The sequence below is a fragment of the Anolis sagrei genome, chromosome 1, assembly GCF_037176765.1.
Source record: "Anolis sagrei isolate rAnoSag1 chromosome 1, rAnoSag1.mat, whole genome shotgun sequence".
Taxonomy (NCBI): domain Eukaryota; kingdom Metazoa; phylum Chordata; class Lepidosauria; order Squamata; family Dactyloidae; genus Anolis; species Anolis sagrei.
In genome coordinates, this window is record NC_090021.1 from 111560402 (window position 1) to 111588062 (window position 27661).

At 39.0% G+C, this 27661-nt stretch overlaps 1 protein-coding gene across 2 annotated transcripts in view; it reads right to left on the minus strand.

Moving 5' to 3' along the window:
• Positions 1-345: 345 nt before the first annotated feature.
• The window catches only part of CD109 (CD109 molecule), a 98380-nt gene continuing 71064 nt past the window's right edge, over positions 346-27661 (minus strand). For both annotated transcript variants that reach the window (XM_067467790.1, XM_067467794.1), the window contains exons 26-33: positions 26517-26682; positions 25754-25944; positions 24831-24986; positions 24676-24741; positions 8820-8962; positions 6547-6703; positions 4960-5062; positions 346-4128 (exon numbers count right to left, since the gene is read on the minus strand). In XM_067467790.1, the coding sequence (XP_067323891.1) occupies positions 3953-4128; positions 4960-5062; positions 6547-6703; positions 8820-8962; positions 24676-24741; positions 24831-24986; positions 25754-25944; positions 26517-26682 (1158 nt within the window). In that variant the 3' untranslated portion in view covers positions 346-3952. The remainder of the gene's footprint in view (positions 4129-4959; positions 5063-6546; positions 6704-8819; positions 8963-24675; positions 24742-24830; positions 24987-25753; positions 25945-26516; positions 26683-27661) is intronic.

Here is a 27661-nt window from a genome sequence, read left to right on the forward strand (position 1 = left end):
TGCAGCAGGTTAAACCACGGAGCTGCTGAAATTGCTGACTGAAAGGTTGATGGTTTGAATCTGGGGAGCGAGGTGAGTTCCCGTTGTTAGGCTCAGCTTCTGCCAACCTAGCAGTTCAAAAACATGCAAATGTGAGTAAATCAATAGGTACCACTTCTGCGGGAAAGTAACAGCACTCCATGCAGTCATGCTAGCCACATGACCTTGGAGATATCTACGGACAACACCAGTTCTTTGGCTTAGAAATGGAGATGAGCACCACTCACCAGTGTTGGACACAAGTAGATTTAATGTCAGGGGAAACCTTTACCTTTATCTAGGACATATGACAGTAAAACTTAAAACAACTTTTTATTTTTTCCTTGTTTTATTTAAAGTCTTTCTGTATCACCTTCCAGCTCTCAAAGGCTCCCGAGATGATGAACAAACAAAAACTAGTCAAAACCATGCAAAGATAAAAACATTTCAAAAACACATTAAAATACTCTTTAGAAGCTCCGTACAATCTTAGAATCTGGTTTTGAAATAGTTAAAACAACAATTTCTAGCATCAAAAGACATTCAGAACAGCACTGTTTGGGCTGCCTGCCAGAAGCTTAAAAGAGATAGGGCCAGCCTAACTTCTTTGGGTAGGAGATCCACAATTGAGGCATCAGCTCCTTGCCCAGCCTACAGATATGTTTTATCATGCTGCATGAGGCGGGGGGGGGGGACACATATGTTGTGCTTTTCCCCACTTATTTTGCAGTGAGGGGAAGTGCATGAACATACAGTATTTAATCACTTCTCAGAAAAATATGTAGTCTAATAGGGCTAAAAAAGAATTGAAGATCCTCTACAGGCATTAATTCTACTTGCTATAGCAGAATACTCTAAATTATTACAAAATTGAGATATGTTTCTTCCCTGCAGTCCAGAAGATCTGTTTTCAAAAATATTCATCTGGCATGTCTGTGTCATACATACATGCGAACTCTTTCAAAGAGACAGAATTTCTCTTTTCTCAAATAGAAAAAATGTCACTGTTTTACATTACCATAGATCAGTGGTTCTCAATCTGTGGGTCCCCAGGTGTTTTGGCCTACAACTCCCAGAAATCCAAGCGGGTTTACCAGCTGTTAGGATTTCTGGGGATTGAAGGCCAACACATCTGGGGACACATAGGTTGAGAACCACTGCCATAGACTAACATTCCGACCAGGCAATATATTGTCAAGCAAAAAAGGCAGGCAGATACTAGCTACAAATTGAAAATTTCCTAACAGTCTGTACATATTGCATACCAACTGGTATTGGATTGAGCTTAGAAAGTGCAATTTTTCCTAGCAATTCTGAATATTTTACTTGGTAGATCTTGATGTCCAATATTTACAAAATGTACAAGGTTTGCATGACTTCGTGTTCAAACATTTGCTCAGTTTTCCCTGAACACTTAATACTTTACTGACACATAATATTATTTTATCTCAATACTTCTTTTGTTGGTTATTATTGCCTCTAAACAATACTTTGCACTTCCTCTGCAATTATATAAGTAACAGATTTGCTAGCAGACATGTACTCAAATACTCAAGTATTGAGTATTTGACTGCACCATAATGTTGACAGGTAATAGAATTTCATACTTCTTCTCCACCAAATCAACACAATTTGTAGATACCAGCAAGACTAAGGCAGGTAAAGATTGGTAAAATGGCAAAACTAAAAGATGAATTTTAAATTCAAAGCTCAATTTTGTATTGAAGTGTTGGCAAAGTACAGACATACCTCAGTTAACAAAGCCTCCTATAAACAATCTTTTCACAAAGTCTAACTGTAAGGTTTTTTAAAAGCATCAGCATTGAGATGTTGGTGAAGGAAGGCTGGAAAAACACAAATTTTCAATGTTGGGTGGCTGAAGTAGGTCTGTAGTAAATAGTGCAATAAAGCTTGAGTAGGGAAAGAGCAGGATGCTACTTCAGTCCAATACCGAAATAAATGATTTGATTTGATTTGATTCTACTCTAGCTGATCCTTCCTTCCTTACAATAGACAAGGTTAAAAACCTTTGGAATCCCGTACTGAGCTACATGAAAAGCAAAACAGAGAGACAAGGGGAGAGTAGATAAATCTCACCTCCCAGTGTGTTAGAAAGGCATAGGTCTATATGTTTGCCCACCAAAATGGAAATTAATAGTAAAGTTCCCATGTGCATATCTTTAGTGCTGAATAAAACTGCTCTTCTTTTTTGTTGTGTAGGAGCCTACCTTATTCTTGCCATATTATGTCTGCTTCTGATACCAAGCTTCTGATTAAAGATGCCATGGCCACGAACACATCTACTTTAATAACCAAGGCATACCTGTATTAACAAATAGTCTTAGTGTGTACAAGGTGCCAGGATTTACTGGTCAATAAGGACACAGAATTTCCTGAGATGGCCAGATTTAAACATTCAATAATTATAAAAATCAAAAGGCACCAGATCTCATCTGCTTTTGGAAGCTAATCAGGATCAGCCCTGGTAAGTACTTGGATGGGAGACCAGGAATCATAGGCTACATTTCAGAAGGAAGAGCTTGCAAAACTACCTCTTGAATATATGTTGCCCAAGAAAACCCTCTGGATTTCTAGACGTGTACACAAAGAGAGAGTTTCTGATGGAAATGAAAATTGCTAGAACTAGTTCAGTCATACGAATTGGCATAGCTCCGTGATTGTTTGGATTCTCTTTGACGATATATCTATAGGCACCTGCACGACAATGACTTCATTTTCCCCATGTATCCAAACTGTGACCTCTTCTCTACCCCACTGGCCAGCGGTCCTATTCAGTCTCAATGTGGCCAAATGGAGTGCTTGAGTCAGCTCTGCACACCAAATCATCTAATGCCAACAGGACTAAATGGGGAAACTGCTCCTTCATACCAGGTTCACTTATTAAACAGCCATATGAACTGCTTCTCTAACTGTGAACCAAGCAATATATTTCATATTGTAAATTAAAACAATTTCTAAAATTGAGGCTGAGAAGACCTTGTGACAAATCTTTTGTTTCATTTTTTTAAAAAAAACTACACAAAATATATTTTAAAGTCAAAACACGTCTTTCAGAATTCTTCACTTTGTAACCTGAGTGTAAATAAAGTTTAGCTGCTTGTAAGCAGCTCAGTTTCCTTTCTTTGTGTTATTCTACTTTTCCTGTTCCACCTATTATACAATCCTGTTCATATATGGGTCTTTATGTCTGTGAAATATTATCGAGAAGGTAAATAAAAGTTAACCTAATCCACAAACGCTCATTACGTTAAACCTGTCTGATATGGGTCTTGAGTCTACACCACTGAAGTCAACAATACATCTACATAAATGTTAATTCAGCCTAACAAGCAACACAAATGAAACTGAAGATATGGCTTAAGTAAACCTGTTTATATATAATATCTGCAACTAAAACATTTTTTTAAAAAAAATCTCTATTTGCAGTACCCAAATAAAGAATTTCATTTAAATATATACTTCTTTGCAGATAAATCCAGCAATCTAAATGGATAAAATATTCTCTTTTTTAATGTTAAAGTTTCTGACATAGCCGGAATTTAGAGTCTGGATCTTCCTTCTGTCACTAGACATAGAAGTTTAGGCTGCAATGATATACCAACCTACTGGGACTAAGCCCCACATGAAATCATACTGCATAGGATTTTGCACTCTGCCCTTGAACGTCGGTGGGAATAAGAGATGACACTGAGACTAAAAATAGGGGAAATGGTTCCAGCCTGGAACTTTCTATTCTGATGCCTCGGAGAAGAATCTGGCCCTTCTTGAAAGAAGTATACATTTATTTTAAGACATGAATTCTTGTGAGGAGTTCTCAACCTCTGGGCCTTATTGGGTGTAAATTCTCCTATGTCCCACATTCCATTTTGTGGGTTACCTTTATGGAGAACAGCCAGAACACAATGTGGCCACGTTATAAGATGAGCCAACAATATAGCAGGCTTATGTGTACAACTAATAGTTCACAAGAGAGAGAAATCAACGAAGAGCCATCTGTTTCACAGAGATCACATTCATCCTTTTCACAGAAGGTGCAAGATGATAAACTCTGCATCACTTCAGAGTTGTAACTTCTCACTGCTCTTCTTCCTGTTGTGAAGTGAAGGAAGAATAACATTTAGCATTGATAGTGACATATTTTTATTGTTATGTTGTTATGTAGTGCTCAAGTAAGCCATCACGTGAGCCCAGAATCAGAGATTAGTCTCAAATCGGGGGCCGATCTACACTTCTATATAATGCAGTTGATAGACGTAGATCAGTGATTCCCAACCTTTGGTCCTCCAGGTGTTTTGTACTTCAACTTTCAGTAATCCCAGCCAGCTTAACAGCTGTTAGGAATTGTGGAAGCTGAAGTCCAAAACACCTGGAAGACCAAAATTGGATTATTTCCAATTTTCTATGAAGAATGTACGTCTTTCTCTTAGTTCGTTTTTACTCAGGAAAATGAGAAACAGATTATCATATATACATGTGAATAAATCAAAGAGCCGATTTTTATGTTTAACAAATCTGCCAAAAATCTTGAGTCAAGGTATACACGGGTCAGTGGGTTGCAGCCCTTCACCGCAGCACACTTTTGGCCTTTTAGAATACTCAGTTGGTAAAACTGGTAGCATTGGCACTTTGGCCCTTTCCCATAATGGCAGATAGTTACTCCTCAGTTCTTTCAGACTGAAAATCAGACTGAGAAGAAGTAGGGTGTTTCTTCCTGTCTCCAGTGAATGTATATTTAAGGAAGTGCCAACTCTCCCTCCTTCACATCGTGTTATGATTCAGGAAGAAACAGTATATATAAACAAACATACTTCAGTGCCTTTTCGGTTTACTGCAGTTCTTTCCTAAATTAAAGGATACATCATGTACCACAACTGCATATAAGGCTGAAAACAAGATCTATGAAAAATCATTCATACTTACTGGGTTCATAATAATCCACCACCGTTACAGAGGCATCTTGAGTATTTGCTACTTTGAAGTCCCTCACGGCTGGAATATCTACACAAACCTGTGTTGCATTTAACTAGAAAATAAAACAGAAAACATGAGGAGTTCTATGTGCTTCTGTAAGGGAGGAATCTATTGTAATGCCTTCAACAAACTGTTTAAAAATGAATCCTTCTCTGTATATAAGCATTTTGCAATAACCAGCACCTCTATATTCATATAGACGTATACTCTAACAGTATGATCTGTCACGCATCTATATTTCACCAAAATATAGATGGGTGACTTGAATATGTACATAGTGGTAACTCCACAAACAATGTTGAACTGCAGATTCCAGTATCTCTTCCCAGTATAGCAGATTGTGAGGAATGCTGGGCACTGCAGTCCAACAACACTGAGAAGCCACATCATGCCCACTCCTGCATTATATGGCATTGAAACACATGTGATGATAAAACACTGGGAAAACTGTTTCTGCAATTTGTTTGTTTGTTTAATCCCCTTTTTCCCCAAAGGGGCTCAAGGCAGCTAACCACCCTAGTCATAGACATTTTAAAATAAACGAATAGCTCTGTGTGTGTTAGGTTAAATACAATTAATACAATTAAAATGCATTTTCAAACACACCAGTCCCCCCAAAAAATCCCACCCACAATCTCCCCAGCAACATGCCCCTCATCCTTCCACAAATGCCTGCTGATTGATTCAGAGCTGAATTCAGTACTCACAAACTGCAAATCTGCATTTTCAATGGGAGTGTAACCCCATCCAACACAGGCTGAATTCTTATTCTCAGATCAGTCTTTTGACTGACCAGGAGCACTTCTGCTTGTCTGTATTAAGCCTCAATTGGTTTGCCCTCATCCAGTCCATTATGGTAGACAAGCACCGGTTTAGCACAGAAACCACATCCTTGGAATTAGGTGGAAAGGCGTACAAGAGCTGGACGTCATCTACCTATAGATGGCACTGCACTCCAAAACTCTGGGTGACCTCTCTCAGTGGTTCATGTATATGTTGAACAGCATGGAGGACACCAGAGCCCTGTGGGACCCCAGTGGCCAGGGAATCAAACAGGAATCCCCCAGCACTACCTTCTGAGAACATCCTTCCAGGAAGGAACAGAGCCACTGAAAGTTGGTACCTCCAAGCCCCATCCCAGAAACTTAATTCAGAAATATACCATGGCTGAGGGTATCAAACGTCACTGAAAGGTCCAGGAGAACCAACAGGAACACACTCTTCCTGTCCAGTTCTCTGTATAGGTCACCCACCAAGGTGACCAAAGCTGTCTCTGTCCCATAACCAGGCCTGAACGAAGACTGAAATGGATCTGGATAATCACTTCATCCAGTTGATCACATTCCATTGTTTCATTTCATTATTTCTGTTAATTGTGATGGTTCCAACATAGATTTACGTTATCCTTTGCCAAACTTTAAATTTCTATTTTAAGTAAGAAATAAGAGCTTTTAAACAGATATCAGGATGTTAAAAATTCTGGAGTTCAACTAAGCTGTTCATTCACATGCCTATTTTCCTTGTGTCTTGACTTACAGAATCCAAATATAAATGAACTTTGCCTTCGTCTGTCTCCACCTTCTTAATTGGATCGTCTACACACATGAAACTGGGTGACAAAGAAAAACCACTCAACAATCCAACTTCTAAAAGAGCCATGCCACTCCTTGAAGATGAGCCAGTACCCAAATACCTAAGAAAGAGAGCGAGAAGAATATATTTTTAAAAGGAACATATATACATAAGCACTATTTGGTAAGTTCTCAGTATAAAAAAACCTTCTTTCATGCACAGTACAGTAGATGCCTGCAACTTATTTCATAACACAAACACACAGCTAGGTTATGAAAACATGTTTGTGGATTTAACCTTACATGAAGTAACATATGAACATCCTTTTAAGAAAGTGAACTTTTCAGAGAGGTGGAAAAAGGATTTTGGTTGGCAAGGATAGCAAACCACAGCTGCTATCGTGAAATAAAATGTGTCTCTAATCTGTATTTTGAGTGCAAAAGTAATTGAATAAAACTATATTTCTTTTTCTATGTGAGCAATCTTCAAGTGAGGCGAACTCGTTTTTCAAAGCAATGCTCTTCAGTCTGGCAGCCTGGCTGATTAAATACAGATATGGCTTTGAAAGAAATTCTGTATAAATGCTGGCTCATAAGATTAAAAGGAAACAAAACCATCTGTGGGATGAATTGCCAGGCCAAAGTAGCTGCTATTGAAAACAAATAACTGAATTGGAAGTGGATATAATTATGTCTGCACTCTAATTGCAGATGAGAAAAGAGCTCTGGACATTACCATAAAGCATAATACTTTTCTAGGAAGAAAAAGAGAGAGAGAGAGAGAGAGCCAACGTGGTGATTAAGAGACAAAAGAGGAAGGGGTGTATCAGAATGCTTGGGAAGTTACATAGTCCACATAAGTGGAAACTTTAAAATACACACACACACACATAAGGGCCCAATATGATTTGAACATATTCAGTAGTCATGGAATAGTGAATGTCACTTGATTTTTTAAAAAGGACAGAAAATGGAGAGGGTGGCTGGCTGGCTAGCATCCCAGACAGTTCTTCTTAGTCATCAAGTTGATAGGAGACAGTTTGTCAACCTAATGTACTTTTCAGCATTATTTAGGGATAAAATGAGAATGCAATGCATCTAATTTTCTTGGGGAATTGTCAAAATAAATATTTAGTGGTGGCAGTAGTAGTAGTAGAGACATCACACTGGCAACGAAGATCCGCAAAGTTAAAGCAATTGCATTCCCAATAGTAACCTATGGATCTGAGTGCTGGACCATAAGGAAGGCTGAGGAAAGGAAGATAGATGCTTTTGAACTGTGGTGTTGGGGGAAAGTTCTGAGAGTGTCTTGGACCACCAGAAGATCCAACCAGTCCATACTTCAGCAAATAAAGCCTGACTGCTCACTGGAGGGAAGGATATTAGAGGAAAAGATGAAGTACTTTGGCCACATCATGAGAAGACAGGAAAGCTTAGAGAAGACAATGATGCTGGGGAAAATGGAAAGAAAAAGGAATTGGGGCTGACCAAGGACAAGATGGGTGGATGGTATCCTTGAAGTGACTAGCTTGACTCTGAAGAAGCTGGGGGTGGTGATGGCTGACAGGGAACTCTGGCGTGGGCTGGTATATAGTTACTTTATATATGTTAAGTGAGGCAAAGGCATGAGATAGAATATGGCAAATTAAAAATCAATTAAACAAGAATGCACAGTAAAATCTGAATGCATAAACCTCAATGGAAGGATAACACTTGAATAGAATTATTGCATTTGCCTGAATTCACTGGCTAACACATACATCTAAGTATATTTGAAGTGCTGATTTCCCTATCAGCTCTAGTTTTTCAGATACAGAACATACGCTATATACCAGCCTTCATCTGCTCACCTATAAGACATCATGATACCCATATCTAAGTAACTAGAGCTGATGCGGACTAGCCAATGTGATTTTCTGAATCAATGCCCCAAATAATCCCAGGAAGAGGCCTAAAAACCAAGACACCCATAATTTATTTATTTATTTAGGCTGGGCCGGCTGTGTTATCATGGAGGTCAAGAGAGATGGTGTCATTCACTGTAAGATAACATTGGGTCTTTTAATCAGCTGTTCACATGTCATTCCAAGTGTTGTTTTAGAACTTTGATCCCTCTGAAATGGCATCATTAATGTATATATAAGTATCCAAAAAACACCCAAAGGTCTCCCATTCAGATGTTACAAAAACTATGTACATACAAAAAAAAAGTAGTGATAGTTCCACATAATAACTTACCTAGTGCAGACATTCAGTGTTAAATGATTAATATCTTTTTTGTCATCCTTCACAGTGACATCCAAGTCAAAGGCTTCTTGATCTTGTGCTGATCTACGTCTCCGACTGGTATGTAAGTTGTCTACATTGTACATAATATTGAGCTATAAAAGCAAAAGCATTAAAATGGTAATATTAGTGGAGTAAATATGAATGACATAAAGCACATTTGTCAAAACCAAGGCCTGCGGGCCAAATCCAGTCCTCTAAATCATTTTATGTGGCCCTCCAGATGCTAAACTACAGCTTGTGTATTCCTCATCATTAGACATAATGACTAGAGTTGATGGGAGTTGTGATACAGTAACATTTGGAAGACTCCAGTTTGTTCTGTTTAATCAGAATAGTGGGCTCTGAATACAAGGCTTGTCAATATGATTTTTGACTTTAAAATGTCCTTTAACCTTTCCCCAACCTCAATGCCACAAGTGTCATTGGGCTGCAATGCCCATTATCCTCAGTCCACATGGCGGATAATCAAAAGTGGTGCGAGTTGTTGTTCAATAACCTGTGGGGGCCCAAATTTATTAAAACTAAAGAACGCCAACCACTATGTTAAAAATATAGCTGACCTTCTGTATCCACAGATTCATAGATTCAATGGTCCTTTGAAGGCAACCATAAGGCTGATGTGGTCCTCAATGAAAATGAGTTTGACATTGCATTAAGCAAGAAACTGAAATCAAAAAGATTTCAGCAGAGCTCCACAAATGTTATAGCTCTGGTACATATTTAGTATCAATATCATCATATAACATTTTAAGGCAGTCTAATATGTGGGATAAAATTAATGCCACATCATGTCAGGCAAATTTGGCAAAATATCTGATTTTACAGAAGTCACACTAATATTTTCTACAAATCCGAAGACATTTCAGTTCGAAACACTATTTGCTTACTTCGCCAACTTTTCAACCTATTTTGAAGGTTAAAAGAAAAACTAATTCTATGCCTGGGAATATAGAAATACTGCAAATATCGGAGGGGAGGGGGTTGAAGGGGAACATTATATATTTCCCCCTAAAATGATTCCCCACATATCCAAGATATATAGAAAGAAAATTTCTCAGTATTTCCCTCCCAGAGTCCTTTTTCAGCCTATATGTGTGGATCAATTTCTGTTCACTGCCTTATAGAAAACTACCTACGAGGTGGATAAAACATGGCAAATTGGCTCTATACTCCCTAAAAGTGAGCCAATGTGACCTATGAACCTCTGCCAATTATCTATGGTGGTCTGAAGTTTTCCCTTTGGATCTCACACGAGAATTTCATTGCAGCATATTTTTCTTTTACCATTTAATTTGTTCTTCTTTGTGTCTTTCACTGATTCATGTGTTCTTATGTTACTTTTTCACGCGTTCAGAGGCCACACATAAAGACATACAGTGCTTGGAAATGTTGTTTTAGACCAGCACTTTCATTATTATAATTTATGTATATGTCTGAGTTGGTTTAACCTCCAGTGAGCTAATAAAACTGAATTATTGTGTTGCGAAATGATGCATGTCTAAAAAATGTGTCACCAGCATGAAATGTTTAGAAAACATTTATATGCTTTAGAGCTCTTAGGAATCTCCCAGCCAGCATGGCCGCAGGGAATTCTGGAAAATGTAGTGCAAAATAGTAATATGAACATCAGGTATATAGTAAGAAGCGAATTAAGCAAGAGGTGCCAAAACACAATCATATAAGTACAGATAGATGTCCTTAGACTTTCATTTCAAGAGGTCTGCCCATTGTTGACTTTGCTCTCCAGAAAGGTAGCTCCCTCTAATGAAGTTGGGGCTTCTCAAGAATGAAGCTCATATGTAAAAAAAAATCAAATTCATATGTTGAGCCTTTGTTAGAAAGACCACCCAGGTGTACATACTGTACCAACTATTTGAAACATATCCCAGGAAAACATAACACATGAAAAATAACAGAGATTGCATTATTTTGGCAGATAAACAAACAAGTTGACATAGCTTTTTACCCAGTGAAGGGCAGTGATATATTTTAAAAAATGATCTTGTGCCTAATGCGGGCTATAGTAGTGTTATCATCATCACCACCTAACTACTCCAATAATGCCCTTACATTGTAAACAGGGGCGGCTCAACCCATTAAGCAAAGTAAGCATTTGCAGTATAGTTGATTTTGCCCAGGGACACTCTTGAGGCGCTCTTGGGGGAAAATAGACCTTGACATATGTGAGTTGTAGTTACTGGGATGTATAGTTCACCTACAATCAAAGAGCATTCTGAACTCCACCAATGATGGAATTGAACCAAATATGGCACACAGAACTCCCATGACGAACAGAAAATATATATCAGTGATTGGTTGGGAGGGGGGGGGGGCAAATACTGTTTGCTTACCATTGAAAATTACCTAGGGCTGCCTTTGATTGTAAAGGAAATCTCCAGTGAAATCCATTTCAAGAATAGGAGAATTACTAGAGTAATGTTTTAAAGCTGATCGCTTTTGCCTTAGAATTATATCAGGATCATGAGCTAAAACAGCCATACAAATGCAGGTGCAACATTAGACATTCACAGGGCAGGAAAGGAAAAAAAAGTTTATTCTCTCACTCATTCAATTTATTAAAACAGAAGCTGGGATACCATTTAAGAAGGGTCCAGGTAATGAACCCTCGGGAATAATACTGATACTTCTTGCTCACTTAAAATTTCTGATTTATGGATAACTAAAAATTGTTGAAAATACTTATACACTAAATTTGCCAAAGGACTTCATCACACTAGAGCAGGCATGGGCAAACTTTGGCCCTCCAGGTATTTTGGACTTCAACTCCCACAATTCCTAATAGCCTACCAGCTCTTAGGAATTGTGGGAGTTGAAGTCCAAAATACCTGGAGGGCCAAAGATTACCATGCCTGCACTAGAGCATCTGTCCACTTGAAATCCAGTTGCTGCCTCTGGCAGAATTCTGGGATTTGTAGTTTTGTGGAGCCCAGGACCTGTCTGGCTGAGCAGTTTAAAACCTCTCCCTTAATTACAAACCCCAAAATTCCACAGGAGGCAGCAACTGGATTTAAAGTGGATAGATGCCCTAGTGCAGTGGTTCTCAACCTGTTTTGGCCTTCAACTCCCAGAAATCCTAACAGCTGATAAACTGGCTGGGATTTCTGGGAGTTGTAGGCCAAAACATTTAGGGACCCACAGGTTGAGAACCACTGCTCTAGTGCGATGAGGTCCCAAGACACAATTTTTTTAAAAGTGAAAAAGAATTGTTCTATTTGCCTAAAATTGTCTCAAATTTAAAATGTAGTAATCAATGTTGTCAATATTTTATTCATTCCTTCAGAACAAATGTCAATATTCCCAGAGTGGCTTTTTGGTATATCTCATCTGGGAAACTCTGGAAAATGTGTTACATTACAAAGCACTCTTTACCCAATACAATTCAAGGGGCGTCTGCAAAGTGGAATATTAGAAGCAAACAAAGTTTAGATAAATTTTTCCCCCTCTTCTATCTTTCTTTTTCTCTTCTCCTACTTGTTAGCCCAGTTCCTATTTCTCTTTCCTACCACCTATAGCATAGGACACTCCTAGCCCATTAATCTTTCCATACCCAGACATCCCAATTACCTTTTTTCCTCTTTCTTTTAAACACATACTTGTAAATAATATCTTTCTTAATAAAAAAATATTTGAAAAAAGAAGCAAACAAAATTATAGCAAACTTACAAATCTTCATTCTCTCTTGGTTTCTCTCTCAAGTTCACCCTCCTTGCTTGCTCAAAAAATTTACTTAAAGCTCCTGTCTTACAAATTCGGAAAGACCACTTTAGACTTCATCATAATCACAGAGCTACACTTTTGGACAAAGGTCATTAGAAACTCAAGCCACCAGAAAAGACAAAAGAAGTACAGAGAGATTTACAAGTAGCCTGTCTCCTTGTCCATTGCTATGAAACTGCTCAAAGTTGTATCTGAACTGCAAGTAATTGCTATGCAGTGATGCAAAGCAAGCAAACCCAAGACAACCTATCTTTGCGTGTAGAGGGATAACTACATTTCATTGCCAGGTCAATAAAAAGTTTTTTCAGAGTTGCTAGCAAAAATAATAATTAGTTAATTAATTAATATTTTAACTTTGAGATTAAATTAATGCTAAAACTCCAATTTACTATATATGTTTATGACTATAAATTTTAGTCAAACAATTAACTGGGTCAGCTTATCCATGGGTCACTGTAAATTCTATACATTAACTCTTACTGAGTAAAGAATCATCCCCTTCTCTAAGTAGAGTGGCAAAAGACAGGAGCTTAATCTGTACCAGATAACCTAAAAGAAGTAGTGGGCCCTTTTACTCTCTCTTCCACAGTGCCACTTCTGGCCTTTTTTGAATGCCTGAGAAGGAACAGCTGTCCCCTTGAAGTGGTGCTGGCTCTTACTCCACCCTGAAAGATGGCCCTCAACTTATCCACAGGTCCTATCAAAGCCATAATTTTGATCCCAATAGAAGAAGTCCCGATGGCTCTTCATCATAGAGGATGGAGCAACAGCACTCCCTGTGGCTGGACTCAAGCCCAACCTTCCACGGCATCAAAACAGCTGGACACTGAGTTGAAACAACACACCTCCTTCTGTTCAGTCTGTCTGTGTATTGTCTATACAAAGTGGCATTGAATGTTTGCCATGTATGTGTATTGTGATCCACCCTGCGTCCCCTTTGGGGTGAGAAGGGCAGAATATAAAAAAGTGTTATTATTTATTAATATTTTCAATTACTGTAGTTAAAATTATTAAATTATCCCTTTACATTATAAAAACTTCAATTTAACTAATAAATTGAGTTTAAGTAGTTGATTTCTCTCTGAATGAGGATAATATTGGATCTAATCCTTCAAGTCAAACTAATTTGATTAATTATCAGTCACACAATAAACGAATTTTCAAAAAACTTAGACAAGATTTAACATCAAGTCTAGTTTTGTGCTTTATTAACTTATCCCAAAATTTAATGAAGTAAATAAATAAAAGCAATACTGTGATACACAACCCAAATTCAAAATAGCAAAACACTGAAAACCTTGCACTCTGAGGCCTCAAAATAAGTTCATCAAGATCCCCAAAGAATACAGTTAGTCAAACATGCCTTTGCTCTAATGGAGACATGCTGTGAATTTGGTCAAATTAAGCTGGAAGTAAATCAGTAATTTGTCATCACCCCAAGACTGTTGATTTACTATTTGCCAAGAAAAGCAAAGGGGTAAGAATTTACCAGCAACAGAAGAACATCTGAAGCAACATGCTGAATGACCCCTGAAACCAGCATTTACTGGAAGATGTTTTATGTTTAGTTTCTCATTCTTCCATAGCATATTCCAAAAAGAAGTCCATGTGGCAAATGGTCACAAAGGGGTGAGCACAGAGTCTTTCCAAGCTCCACTATCAGTTCAGTATTAGAACATTTTCCTCCTACTCTGCTGCAAACAGTGCAGGGAACGATTAAGTATTACAGGCAGTAGACATTGTGCCAATTATGTTATAGAGTACTGGGCAGGACTCCCATTCCACTACATCACACAGCTTGAGAAACATAGGTATTTGTGGTGGAAATGAAAAATGCATCCAGTATACATTCATTCCACCACAATTCACTCCATGGTTTTTAATTAGGTTGATACTTGGACTTTCCAACACTGTGTGGACTGCAAATCCAGATCCTATTCCTTTTTGTATAGTGAAGTTTCTTTTACATTTACAAAAAAACCCTTCCTCCAGATTATGGATTCACTGTTTCTGTAATTTGATCTGAATGTAATTTTATGAGCATCTACTGAAGACTGCCCATATTTTAATTACTGATGTAGTGAAGCTGATGCCCATATGCTTCATGCTGCTCCTTGCTCCTAGTATTTAAACATTTTTCAGAGTGGTGGGCTCCAATATTAGCCAAAGTGTTCTCACAAATTAATAACACAGGCACAATCCCAGAGGGCTGGAAACAGAGCATAGTTGTCCCCATTTACAAGAAAGGTGATAAACAAGATCCCAACAACTATCGCCCTATTAGTCTCTTAGATATTGACTCTAAGTTATACAGTATAGTAAACACCTGTTAAACAAATTAGAGGACTGGGAATTCAATAACCAAATCATCCACCCAGAACAGGCTGGTTTCAGAAGAGGACAGAGTACGATTGACCACTGTCTGACCTTGTATTTCTTAGCGCAACAAGCAACTGCTAGACCTACCAAACACCTATTTGTTGCCTTTGTCGACTTAGCCGCAGCTTTTGATTCCATCGATAGAAACCTGTTGTGGCATAAGCTGGCCAGCACCAATATGGATAAGCACCTACTGTTTCTAATCAAGACACTTTATTCTAACACCACAGCTAGAATAAGAGTTGGTATTTCTGGCTCATTGACTGACCCCATTCACACTAATAAAGGAGTAAAACAAGGGTGTCTATTGGCACCAATACTCTTTAACCTTTACTTGAATTATATAATACCTGCACTCTCGGGGCCAGAATTTTTTCCACCTGCAGTAGGATCCAAGAAAATCTCCTTGTACAGATTTTAAACTTTTTTGGAATCCTTGGATCACTGGAATTTTGCTAATGCTTAACTCTAACAATATAGCTAAATTTACTTTTTTTAAAAGCTCCCCTTTCCCCATTTAGTAAACTCTAAAGGTTAAATCCAGTTGCTAATCCTGATAGACTAGATCCACTACATTAATGGGATTCATACAAGTATTAATATTGATTCAGCAGTTGAGTCTAACTGGGACTAGTAAATAGATCCCGTTTTTTATGATAAACCATGGCCAACCAGTATACACTGAATGCTTTCTACAGGCAGTCCCCAAGTTACAAACAAGATAGGTTCTGTAGCTTCATTCTTAAGTTTAATTTGTATGCAATGAGTTTCATTTTGTTATGTTTAGTGTATTTTATGCTGATTGTTGTATTTTATGATACTCCTATTTTAATGTGTTTTAGTTTATGGATTCTTTTGTTTTTATGTTTTTTAATGGACATTTGTCCTAAACGTAAGCCACCCTGAGTCCCTTCAGGGAGATGGTGGTAGGGTATAAAACTAAAATTATAACTATTATTACTTTATTATTATTATTGTGAATGCTGTGGGCTTAACTTCTATTGTGTAAAACCAGCTGTATATTGCTTTAGTTGCTGTGTACTTTCAAGTCTTTTTTTATTTATGGCTACCAAGAAGAACCTATGATTGCGTTTTTTTGGGCAAGATTTGTGCAGAGCGGGGTTGCTTTTGCCTTCCAGTGAGGCTAGAGATTGTGGATTTTTACAAACAGCTAGGATGTTGCACCAACTGAATAAGGTAGGAGCCTGCTGGCACTCTGCTTAATCAACCTAGTAATTTAGTTCTGTGGCAAACAAGGAATTGATATTTTGAGATACCAGATGTTTTACTCTACCCACAGTTCAAGATTAGTTCACTCTCAACCTTGCAACACAACATCACCAAATGAATAGGGACCTGCTGTGTCGACACAAAGAGTATTTGAAATGATAAACCATGGCCAAGAAGAACCTTTGGACAGTATTACTACTTCTGAAAAACTAAAAGACGCTCCTGTGCCTTTTAAAACATGTAGGATAGAGAGGTTCAGCAGTTTCAGCAATTCCCATTATACTGATGAAGTGGTGGGACAAGTTGTACATCCTGGCCAGCTCTTTTCCAGTTCACTATGGAAAGCAAAGAAGCATCCTCCAAGGCCAGCTACTGGCAGCTCCATCAAGCACTAAACCAAAATCTTTTTGGCAGACATGACTGCAGTATTCCATCTGAAATGTGTCAAATACTTGGAGAGTCTCCCAAAAGTCCAAGATTCCTTTGCTTTCCCATGTTTATCCTTAAGCTGGGATCATAGAAAACAGATGTCTGGATGAAGGTATAAGCTAAAGGGTTATCTTCAGCAGGAGATTCTTCTTGGTGGGGTGGGGAGGGGGGTTGCAGGCAAATTAGGCTTCTGGGAAGAAGAGAGAATGCTAACCAGCTTGCACTACAAGAACAAACCCCAGCACCTGTGAAATCGGGTGGGAAGATGCACAAATAAATCACAACATCAGATGAGTATTGTCTCCAGGGAGCAGCCACATGTATATTCACCAGCAAAATAGCTGAGATAGCCTCCTTTTTTTCCTCCCAAAAGTCACGTTATTGTTTCATCTTGATAAGTAAAAATAATCCTTTAATTTAATGCCCACTATTGACTAAATAACAAGATATATTAATAAAATGGAATTTGGATGTATTGCCTAACCATATGTATAGCCATTGACCAGATGTTAGCATCGAAAACAGAAACAGAAATGTTAGCAGCAAGCCAAGCAGTGGTAGTCTTCGGATGAAAAGAGCAAAGGAAATGGGAACTTAAAAATCCTATGAACATTATGTGTTTCAAGATTATATCACTGAAAACAGAATTAAATATACAAATGGACATCCTAAGGAGAACTGGGAGTCAAAATGGAAAAGGCTTATGAAAGGGAAAAGAAAATATAAGGAATTGAATCATGATCGAATAGATAAAATAATGCAAAGAGCAGAGGTACAACTCTTCCTGGAGGGAGAGGCAAGGGACGAAGAGGGAAGGGGAAAATGGGTATGTATAAATAGCAGATAAGTATAGAAATTTAAAGGATAGGAAACAGGAATCGTCAGAATGTTATGAGAATATATGGAAAAAATTGTGAAGATGAATGTGACAATGTTATAATTTATTTATATAACCAAACACACACAGACATACACACAAAATGAAAGACCATATGTGCCATTACCAAAAATATAGTAAACTATATTGTACTAGTAAAAGGTAAAGGTTTCCCTGACATTAAGTCCAGTTGTGTCCTACTCTGGGGGTTGGTGCTCATCTCCATTTCTAAGCCAAAGAGTTGGCGTTGTCTGTAGACAACTCCTAGGTCATGTGGCCGGCATGACTGCATGGAGCTCCGTTACCTTCCTGCTGGAACGTACCTATTGATCTACTCACATCTGCATGTTTTCGAACTGCTAGGTTAGCAGAAGCTGGGGTTAACAGCGGGAGCTCACACTGCTCCCAAGTTCAGCATCTCAGTACTTTAACCCACTGCGCTAGCAAGGGCTCCTGGTGATCAGTATATTTCACTGTAAGATCAGTATTTTTCACTATAAGAGTTGAATTGAGCATGCTTTCCTTCCAGCCAGGAGAACAGCTTGTAAATGTATCAACAGTAGACACAAAGAGCACAACAATTCTGCCTCTGTACTCTTTTTATCCAAGACAAATAAAATTTCAAACAGGCTGAGGTCAAGGCAAGAAAGAAATTCAAGATCAGCAAGGAAAATATATTTAGAAGGATGCAAGGCATTTAGGAACTTGGAGAGGGGGAACAGGGCTTTTTTTTTTAAAGGAAAAGTTAGACCTGCACAGATATGTGCCTGTTTGTCCTGTATTATTTACAATAAGGTAACCAACCAACAAACCAGAGTGATCCACAAAGCTGCATGGAGGCCCACACAGTATGTAATAGGGCCGCAAAAATGCCCTGCCAACCCTTCTGTTTTTTAAAAGCCAGGTAAATTCAGGATTATTGATCCCCCTGGAGAGCGAATGGCTGGTAAAATGCATTTAGGTTTTGGGATGGGAACTTGTGAAGAAATGTTGACAGCATCCCTGGATCCAAGTCCCAACATAGCAAATTCTCAAGTGCTTTTCCTTGTTTGCTTTCAATCAAGGGGGCATCTACACAACATGATTAATGCTGTTTGACACCACTTTAACTGTCATGTCTCAATGCAATGGAATCATGGGAACTGTGGTTTTATAAGGTGTTTAGCCTTCTATGCCAAAGAGTGCTAGTGCCTCATCAAACTACCACTCCTAGGATGTCAGAGAATTGAGGCATGGATATTATGTCAAATTGTATTAATTCTGGTTTATCAGTGGTACCCAATCTTTGGTCCTCCAGGATGTTTTGGACTTCAGTTCCCAGAATTCCTGAACCTTTGGATAATCTGGACAGGGTTTCTGGAGGTTGGGAGTCCCAAACATCTGAAGGGCCAAACACTGGGCACCACTTGTTTAGATGCAACCCTAGTTCTTCACCACAATCTTGCTTATTGCAATGTAAACAAAAGCTTCCAGTCAACCTCGAGTACATTTGCTATATGGAACAAGTGGCATTCAGAGATGCCCAAGCTAGCGAGATCTTTTTTAAAGCTGTGCCACAACACAAAGCTCTAAACCAGAGTTGAGAAGCAAGATGAAGGACCGGACTAGAAAAGTCACTTCCACAAACTCCTCTCCAGCCGTAAAAGAAGTGCCTTATGTCAAACAGCTGTGCTGAGTGAGGGAAACAGCAATGTGCTGGCACAGTTGGAATTGTGGTAGCACCTGGCCTGAGTTTAGACCTCTATATTCGCCCGAAGGGACAATTTGTTCTGTCACACACCAGGAGCATGCTGAGGGTGCCAGAACATACAAGCAATTGGCCTTAACTCGGTGGCTCATAGGAAAAGGCCATTAATGAGGTGAAATAAAAGGCCATAATGATCACTTGTTGTTCCTCTTAGCAAATAAGATGCAGACTTGGCCTACGGGGCAACGGGACGAAAATAACACTTGGAGGCAATTGAAATTATTCTTCCTTTAAGAGGAATCTTGTTAAGTGACAGGAATGAAAGGAGCCTGTTCCAGCAAATCAATAACTGCACTAAATGAAATTACTCCTAAGTGGTTGTTTTGCCTTTGAAGAGAGACTCTCCACACCATTTGTGTTGCCCCATCTATAGTGTTCCCCCTATGACACACTTTCCCCCATACTAAACCAAAAGCCTGTCCCCACTGTTTCATTTTCTTGGGCCCCCCTCATTTGCAGATCTCCTACTCCTCCCTCACCCGAGTTTTATCATTTTACCTTGTCCATTTGGCCTGCCCATCCTATCTGATTTTATATTGTGTTAATTTGTTTTACTATTTCATTTTTTTATTTTATTTTTTGATGTATTTGTTTTGTATTTGTAATTTACTGTGTTGGATTGTATTTTTAGAAGGGCTTGGCTATCCCGAGTCCCCATTGGGGAGATGGTGGCGGGGTATAAAAAAAGATGATGATGATGATTATTATTATTATTATTTTGCTTTGCCAAACTACAGAGAAGAAATTGCTTTGTATCTGCAACACTATACAGTGTAACAGGAATCCCCCTGTAACAAAATTTAGAACGACAATAATCTTGGCAGGGGGGACAAGCGATCCCACCGCTGCCACCACTGTAAAATAATTAGCGACTGACCATAGGTTAAATATATCAATGACCGATGTTATTGGTAGGTATGGCTGCCACCACCTCAGCTTTATTGGTCTGAGGAACCAAAGGTGTGAATGTGTTGTAGGTAAGGTGTGTTTGCCCTTGGTTCTTTTATTGCTTCTTCACTGGCTGACTGGACTTTAAAGAGGTTTTTATTATTGACTTGACTTAGTTCTGAGGAGATTTGACAGACTGAGGCATACACCAGTTAAAAGTGAACTAGGAAAGGTTTATTGAACTTTAAACAAATATCAACTCATAGAATGAGCGGTACAGAAGCGTAATTCAGTTGTAGAGACTTAGTTATTTAAACAAGTAGTTCCACTGACAATAAAGCTTTTAAAACTGTGAGATTCCTTAAACACACTGCTCTATCCTTAGAAACAGTATCACTTGGAGAACAGACTACTATCTGTCTCACCCACAGGGCAATAAGCTCTCTTATACTTTCCCTAAGTATAATAAGACAAGTCTTCCTGTTACTGATCCTCTCAATACAGTAACCCTAGCCCTTGTCTGTTACTTATTCCCTATCCTTAAGGCTCACTTTAAAGCTTTCTTTCCCTGTCAGATTCCTACTTTAGCTTCCTATCTTAAAATCCCATCCTTCTGTGTCTGATGTCACGACACTTCTCTTTCTGTCAAAAACTGACAGCCTCTTTCCCTCTCTCAACCGACTCCTCCCCTAATTGCTCCAACCAATCAGGAGTCGGCTTGACTCCTCCTCCTGCTTCTGCCTGGCTTTCAAGATGACTACTACTGACACTCAGGCTTCGGCCTGGTCACCTTAAAGGTAGATTTCACTACACCCCCGATAAGTGAAACACCACAAGGTAGGGATGCTATACTGTATATGTACAGTATAGCTCCGCCCACTCCTCTCTCCCCCTTCTCACTCTCTCTCTCTCTCCTCTTTCTCCCTCCCTTCTTCCCTCCCTCTCCCCTCTACTTGAAATAAAGTTGCTGGAGCCACCCTTCTCCCTCCCTCCCTGCTTCCCCACTGGCATGTGGAAGCTGCCTTAGCGGCCTTCTACACGCCCCACGCTGGTGCCACTTCAGCAAGTGCGGTTTATAGATCTGTGTATACAGTGTTCCCTCAGTACTTGTATTTTTTAAAAAAAATTAACCGCAAAATAGCGAGTCTGTGGGAAGCGAACTGCAGAGTACCGAGGGAACACTGTATACACAGATCTATTTGCGGGGGGGGGGGGGGTAGGCAGGGTTAGGAGGGCTTTATTTTTAGACATTTGTCTGGTTCCACCTACTACAAGGAGACACACCGACTTAATCCAAGAACTTCCAATGTTACTTTTCAAAAATAATTTGGTGTGTAAAATCATTACAAGATTTAGGAGATTGAGTACACTGCTGTAATTAGAAAAATGTATCTTTTTGCATTACTTGTTACACTATTTCTTTTCTTTTTGAAAAATAATTTAAAGAGAAATAAAATAAAATTGAGAAAAGGGGGGTGAGTGAATGATATGCAGTATGCTACCAGTTGTTATTTGCAAACAAAACATCATTGTGCCTATGTTACAGAAAGAAACAAGCTATAGATAGCATAGTTAAATGCAATGCACTTTCAAGTTCTACCGCATTATCCCAGCTGCACCAGATTTCTTCCTCCTTCAGTGAAAACCCAGAACCTCAATCAGTGGCTGAGACAAGATGAGAGACTCCCTCCTGGGCACTCAGAAGACTGGGCAACTTGGAAGGCACTGAACAGACTGCGCTCTGGCACCATGAGATACAGAGCCAATCTTAAGAAATGGAGCTATAAAGTGGAGTCTATGACATGGGAGTGTGGAGACAAGCAAACCACGGACCACTTACTACAATGCAGCCTGAGCCCTGCCACATGCACAATGGAGGACCTTCTCACAGAGACACTAGAGGCACTCTAAGTGGCCAGCTTCTGGTCAAAAGACATTTAGCATAATGCCAAGTTTGTGTTTGTGTTTTTAAATACATGATAACTGTATCCAATTCACTTCTAACACAATAAATAAATAATGAGAACAGATCTAGAGTTGTATGTAGAAAGGCCATTTACAAAGCTCTTCCTTCAGTGGGATAGTAATTCTGGACCACAGTACTGACTCAAGCAGCTCCCCACTTGATGTTAGAAGCAGATCTACAAACTGCTTTGCTAAAATAGCACACAGCACTTCTGATGAACACAGAAATGAGGGGAGAAAATTAATGGTATACTTTGGGGCTGAGGTTCCTTCACTGTAGTAAGACATTTAAATCCATAGCACAATACATTCTTCAAATTCACAATGTTTATGTTGAGTTAAGTTTAAGATTTCAGATCAGTGTTGCACATTCCATCGTTTTTAAAAATGTGAATGTGTAATTTTTGCATATGGAGTTGATATTTAGTTCTTTAACTGCTGTTGGAAAGAAGTACTGTTAGGTCCACCGCTGTGTGATATAATGGATGGACAAATAATTCCCTGCTGTGATGCCGATTCAAATTTTGGCCTCCATTGCTGGACCTGAAATTATCTTTCATCTGAAATCTGTTATAATCAGAAACATCACTTATAAAAATGCACACAACAATCTGTAATGCTCTGGTGTCTCGCTGATACTTTACAGCAAGAATGAATAGCTCATTCTGAAACTCCTGCCCATAAATAATCATAATTTGTCCCTTGGTGATATAATGCATCCTGCTGTTTATTTGTGCAGGATTCTGATCAAAATGGAATTTGGTCTGTGTACATTATGCACTTCGTTCAATGCTTTCCAGGAGGATGGAAGATAAAAAGTATGCAAAATTGACTTGGAGCTTCCTTGTCAAAGTAGATTCTGTAGTATTACCATCAATTTGATCTACAAACAATACTGTTTCTCCTTACTGTGTCCACAAACACAAGAAAGATCCAAAACACAAATGTTACCACACAATTACTCTCATGGTTTGTTTTGCTGCATTTCCAGACAGTACTATCTGTCACATTCAACTTTGTATATATCAATACAGTTTAAGTATCCCTTATCTGAAATGCTGGGCACCACAAGTGTTTTTGATTTCAGAGTAGCTGTATTTACAAATAAGTACATAATGAGGTATCTTGCAGATGGGACAAAATTAATTTATGTTTCATATACACTTTATACACATAGTGGAATAAAATTTGATGCAATGTTTTTAATAATGTTATTCATGAAATAAAGTTTTTGTGCACTGAACCATCAGAAAGCAAAAAAATTACAAATATTGGATAGAATTGCCTTCTCTACCTATGTGTATAAAGTGCATATGAAACCTGAATGAATTTTGTGTTTAGAGGCAGGTCCCATCCTCAAGATATATACAACAGCACGCCTTCTAAAATCTGAAAGGGATATCAAGAATCCAATATACTTCTGATCCCAAGCATTTTGGATAAGGGATACGGAACTTGTACCATAAAACTTCATCTGGACAGAAAAGGTGCATGTCCTCGGATTTGCCTTTCAAATCCCAACTTTCAAATGCAAATATCGCCTCTCAACATAACTTTTATCTCTGGGAAATAGGGAGAAAGGGAGAATTGCCCAGCTCTGGGCAGTTCCACACATACATTAAACCCACTTCGGAACGAGTTTAAGAAACCCACTCCAAAGGAGGTTTAAATCCACGCAGGCAGGGGGAAAAAAGGGCTTTGCACATTGGCTGTCCACATGCTATCCCGAATATTTCTGGGATGACAAGTTGCCATCCAAAACCCTCCCAAAAAACCCCATAAAGCTAAAAAGGAAATTCACTGGGAGTCATTTGGCTTCTCCTCCTGCCTGAAGGAACATACCAATGACACGCAAAAAGTAAGGGGGAGCCAGGAGCTATTTGGGACCCCTCTTCTTTCCTGGGCATCATTGGTATGTTCCTTCAGGCAAGAGGAGAAGCCAAATGGCTCCCAGTGAGTTTCCTTTACATTTTTGAGGGTTTTGTGATCAACCCATATAAGAAATATGACTTCAAGACTTGGGACAGGAAATGTTTTTTTTTCCTCATCCCCTTCCCTATCTTTTTTCTTTGCACACCATGCCTTATAAACTGTAAGCCTGAGGACAGGCTATATTGAATTTCACCTCTGCAAGTTCTTTTCTTGTTTTTGACTAAAGATAGGTATAAATATACTAGAAATAAGATAGTAATAAAGAACAAAACAATTTTACAACACTAGTTAGTGTTAAATGTACACACTGGCAATGCAGAAATCTAGTTCCACCACCTACAAAACCACAAAGAAATAAAAGTTTTTATTCTCTATTGCAACATTATAATAATGAGGCATGCGTGTGAACAAAGCATTGATGTGATTCAAACTGCAACGCAAGTTTGGGATTATCTGAGGGACTGTATCTTCCTATAATAGGTGGAATTTTGAGATTCTTAGGGGAGGCTTATCATCTCAATAATGCAAATGCAATCCATGCAAAAGGGGTGTCTTTCTGAAGTGCGGCAAAATGCTGAAAGGAAACCTCAAAGAAATTCCTAATCCTTCCTATGACATACCTGAAATATTCCAAAACCACGACCATTTGCAGAAACGGTAATTCCCACTGGCTGTGTAGCTGCAATCTGAAAGAAACCAAAATGTTAGTAGTGTGAGGAAATGTAATTAACTGGAAGTGATACTGAGAAACAGTACTGCTCCTTTATTACAGTACCTCTTTGGTCTTGAGAAGAAAGCGGTTTTCTTTCTTGATTTTGTACGTCACTGGAATTTCTTCACTGGATGACGTGACTGTCACATCCATTTCTGTTTCAATGCCAGTAGTCAACATTGCACAGGCACTCAAAGCCTGCAGAGCCACCACCGTGTCCTTTTTAAAGAGGACAGAAAAAAATATTGACTGTGTGAGATCAGTTTCTCTTACAAGAGTATTCTCTTAGGGATGATTCTGGACATTCTGTATTCCAAGCCCTGCTCCAAATCTACAGCCGATCAAAGAGTTGTATTTGAGTCTTCTCAGTAATATCACCACCACCTTTAAATAGTCACAAGCTCACTTTCATCAGTGACAGAAATGAGGAGCAAGGTATCTGCAAGAAAGGGAAACTTCAGATGCCCTGTCCAAGCAGTCAATGCCTGCACCCATACTGTAGACCAGTGGTTCTCAATCTGTGAGTCCCTAGATGTTTTGGCTTTCAATTCGCAGAAATTCTAACAGCTAGTAACCTGGCTGGGATTTCTGGGAGTTGTAGGCCAAAACACCTGAGGACTCACAGGTTGAGAGCCACTGCTGTAGATTTAATATAATTTGATAGCACTTTAATTGCCTTGGCCCAATGCCATGGGATCTTGGAAGTTGCAGTTTTACTATGCATTTAGTCTTCTCTTCCCAAGAGTGCTGGTGTTTCATCAAATGACAACTCCCAGGATCCCATAGCACAGTGGTTCTCAACCTGGGGTCTCCCAGAAATCCCAGCCACTTTACCAGCTGTTAGGATTTCTGGGAGTTGAAGGCCAAAACCATCTGGGGACCCCAGGTTGAGAACCACTGCATAGCATTTAGTATGAAATCCTGGATGGCCAAAGCCAATAATTCTGGAGAGATGCTAATACAGTTTGCAAGGATGAAATTCTAACCTGTGTAGAAGAATAACCTCCCAGGTGGTTTCTTTGCTGACTCAGCCATTTCATAACAGGGATCCCCTCTAACAATCTTTGTTGTTTAGCATGAGATAATAGTGCATAGCCAGCAGCCTCAATATCTACAGAACGTGGCTGCCAAGAATCAGCAAGTTCAGAAGCTGGCGAGATCCAGAACCTGTGATCTCCTGGAAAGGAGGGAGGAAGACATTCATACAATAAAACAAAAGATGTAAGCTCTTTACACAAAAGCCAGAACATTAAAGGTCAATTCAATAATCTATTGTGTGCTGGTTCTTTTCTCCCCAATTTTATGACAAATGTATTGATCAGAACAGCTTTGAAGACATGTCATGAAAAGAAACCAAGATTGGCAATGGGGTACAGTATACCCTAAATGCACAAGATCCTGTCTGATTTTGGTAGTGAAGCAGGATCAGCCTTTATTAGCACTTGGATGGAAGGCCACCAATAAATACCAGGTGATGTGGGCCATATTATAGATGAAAGAACTGACAGACATCTCTGAGTATATCTTGGCTTTAAAAAAAACCTAGGACTTACTACAGGGTGCACCTCCTCCCAGAAATTTACAGGACCTGGAAATGTGGCATTTTGGGAAGTAACACAGAATCTCTTAACTCTTGGTTGGGAAAACTGGTCAAACCTTTCTCCAATCTCAGAGTTTTTTGTTTTTGTTTTTGCTGGGCCGAGCTTTAAATGAGAAAGAGAAATGCATAAATAGGTAATGGTATGCTACCTTTTTGTTCTGCTCTCTCGTTCAGTGAATCCAAAGCTTTCTTTGCATCTGTACTCCTTGCTATCGATAAAGCATAAGTCACAAGAGCTAGAGTATGGTTATCAGATATGCCTTCACTTAATTTAAATTCCAGAAAGTTCAAAGCTCTTCTTATATTATTATCATACTGTAGGCAAAAAGATAACATAATAAGATACACATTTTAATAACCTAAAATATGTTAGCTATTTACCAAGCAAATATCAACTCTAGAAAAATACTAAAGTGTACATCCAGAATATAAATGAAATATGATAACGTCAGGGCTATGTAATTCCATAAGAGAACAGAAAAGCGCCAGGGAGAGAATTTTGCAACTGATCAAGATTCCAGAACTGAAAATCTAAGTTTGTTAAAATGGCTCCCATGCAATTCATTTTGCTGCTTTAGATAGAACAGTTTGATATCCATCTTTCATTTCATGAACATGCTGACGACCTAAACAATCTAGCTTAAGAGCCCCATAGCTTTAAACTTTAGTAAAGGTAAAGGTTTCCCCTGACATTAAGTCTAGTCGTGTCTGATTCTGGGGGGTAGCGCTCATCTCCATTTCTAAGCCAAAGAGCCGGCGTTGTCCTTAGACACCTCCAAGGTCATGTGGCTGACATGACTGCTTGGAGCTCTGTTATCTTCCCGTCAAGGAGGTACATATTGATCTACTCACATTTGCATGTTTTTGAACTGCTAGGCTGGCGGAAGCTGGGCCTAACAATGGGAGCTCACCCCGCTCCCTGGATTCAAACTGCTGATGTTTTGATCAGCAATTTCAGCAGCTTAACCTGCTGCACCACACTATACACACACATAAACCCACTACTCTACTAATCTTACAAATTTGGAGAGAGCAGGAGTAATTTTATATATTATGTAAATGCATATATCTACACACAAACATTACTCCTTGAAGGCCTTCTTTTCAGTGAAAATCAGTTTTGATAGAAGAGTGGCCAACTATAACAGAGTCAGTGTAACTGGTTAAAGCTCTTCTGGCCTTAGCCCACTTTTAAAAGAAAACAATAAGGTCATTGGTAAAATGAATTTAGATTTATATGTCCAATTCTGTGGCCATCAATCAAGTAAAATGATGGCTCTCCCAAAGAGGAAGC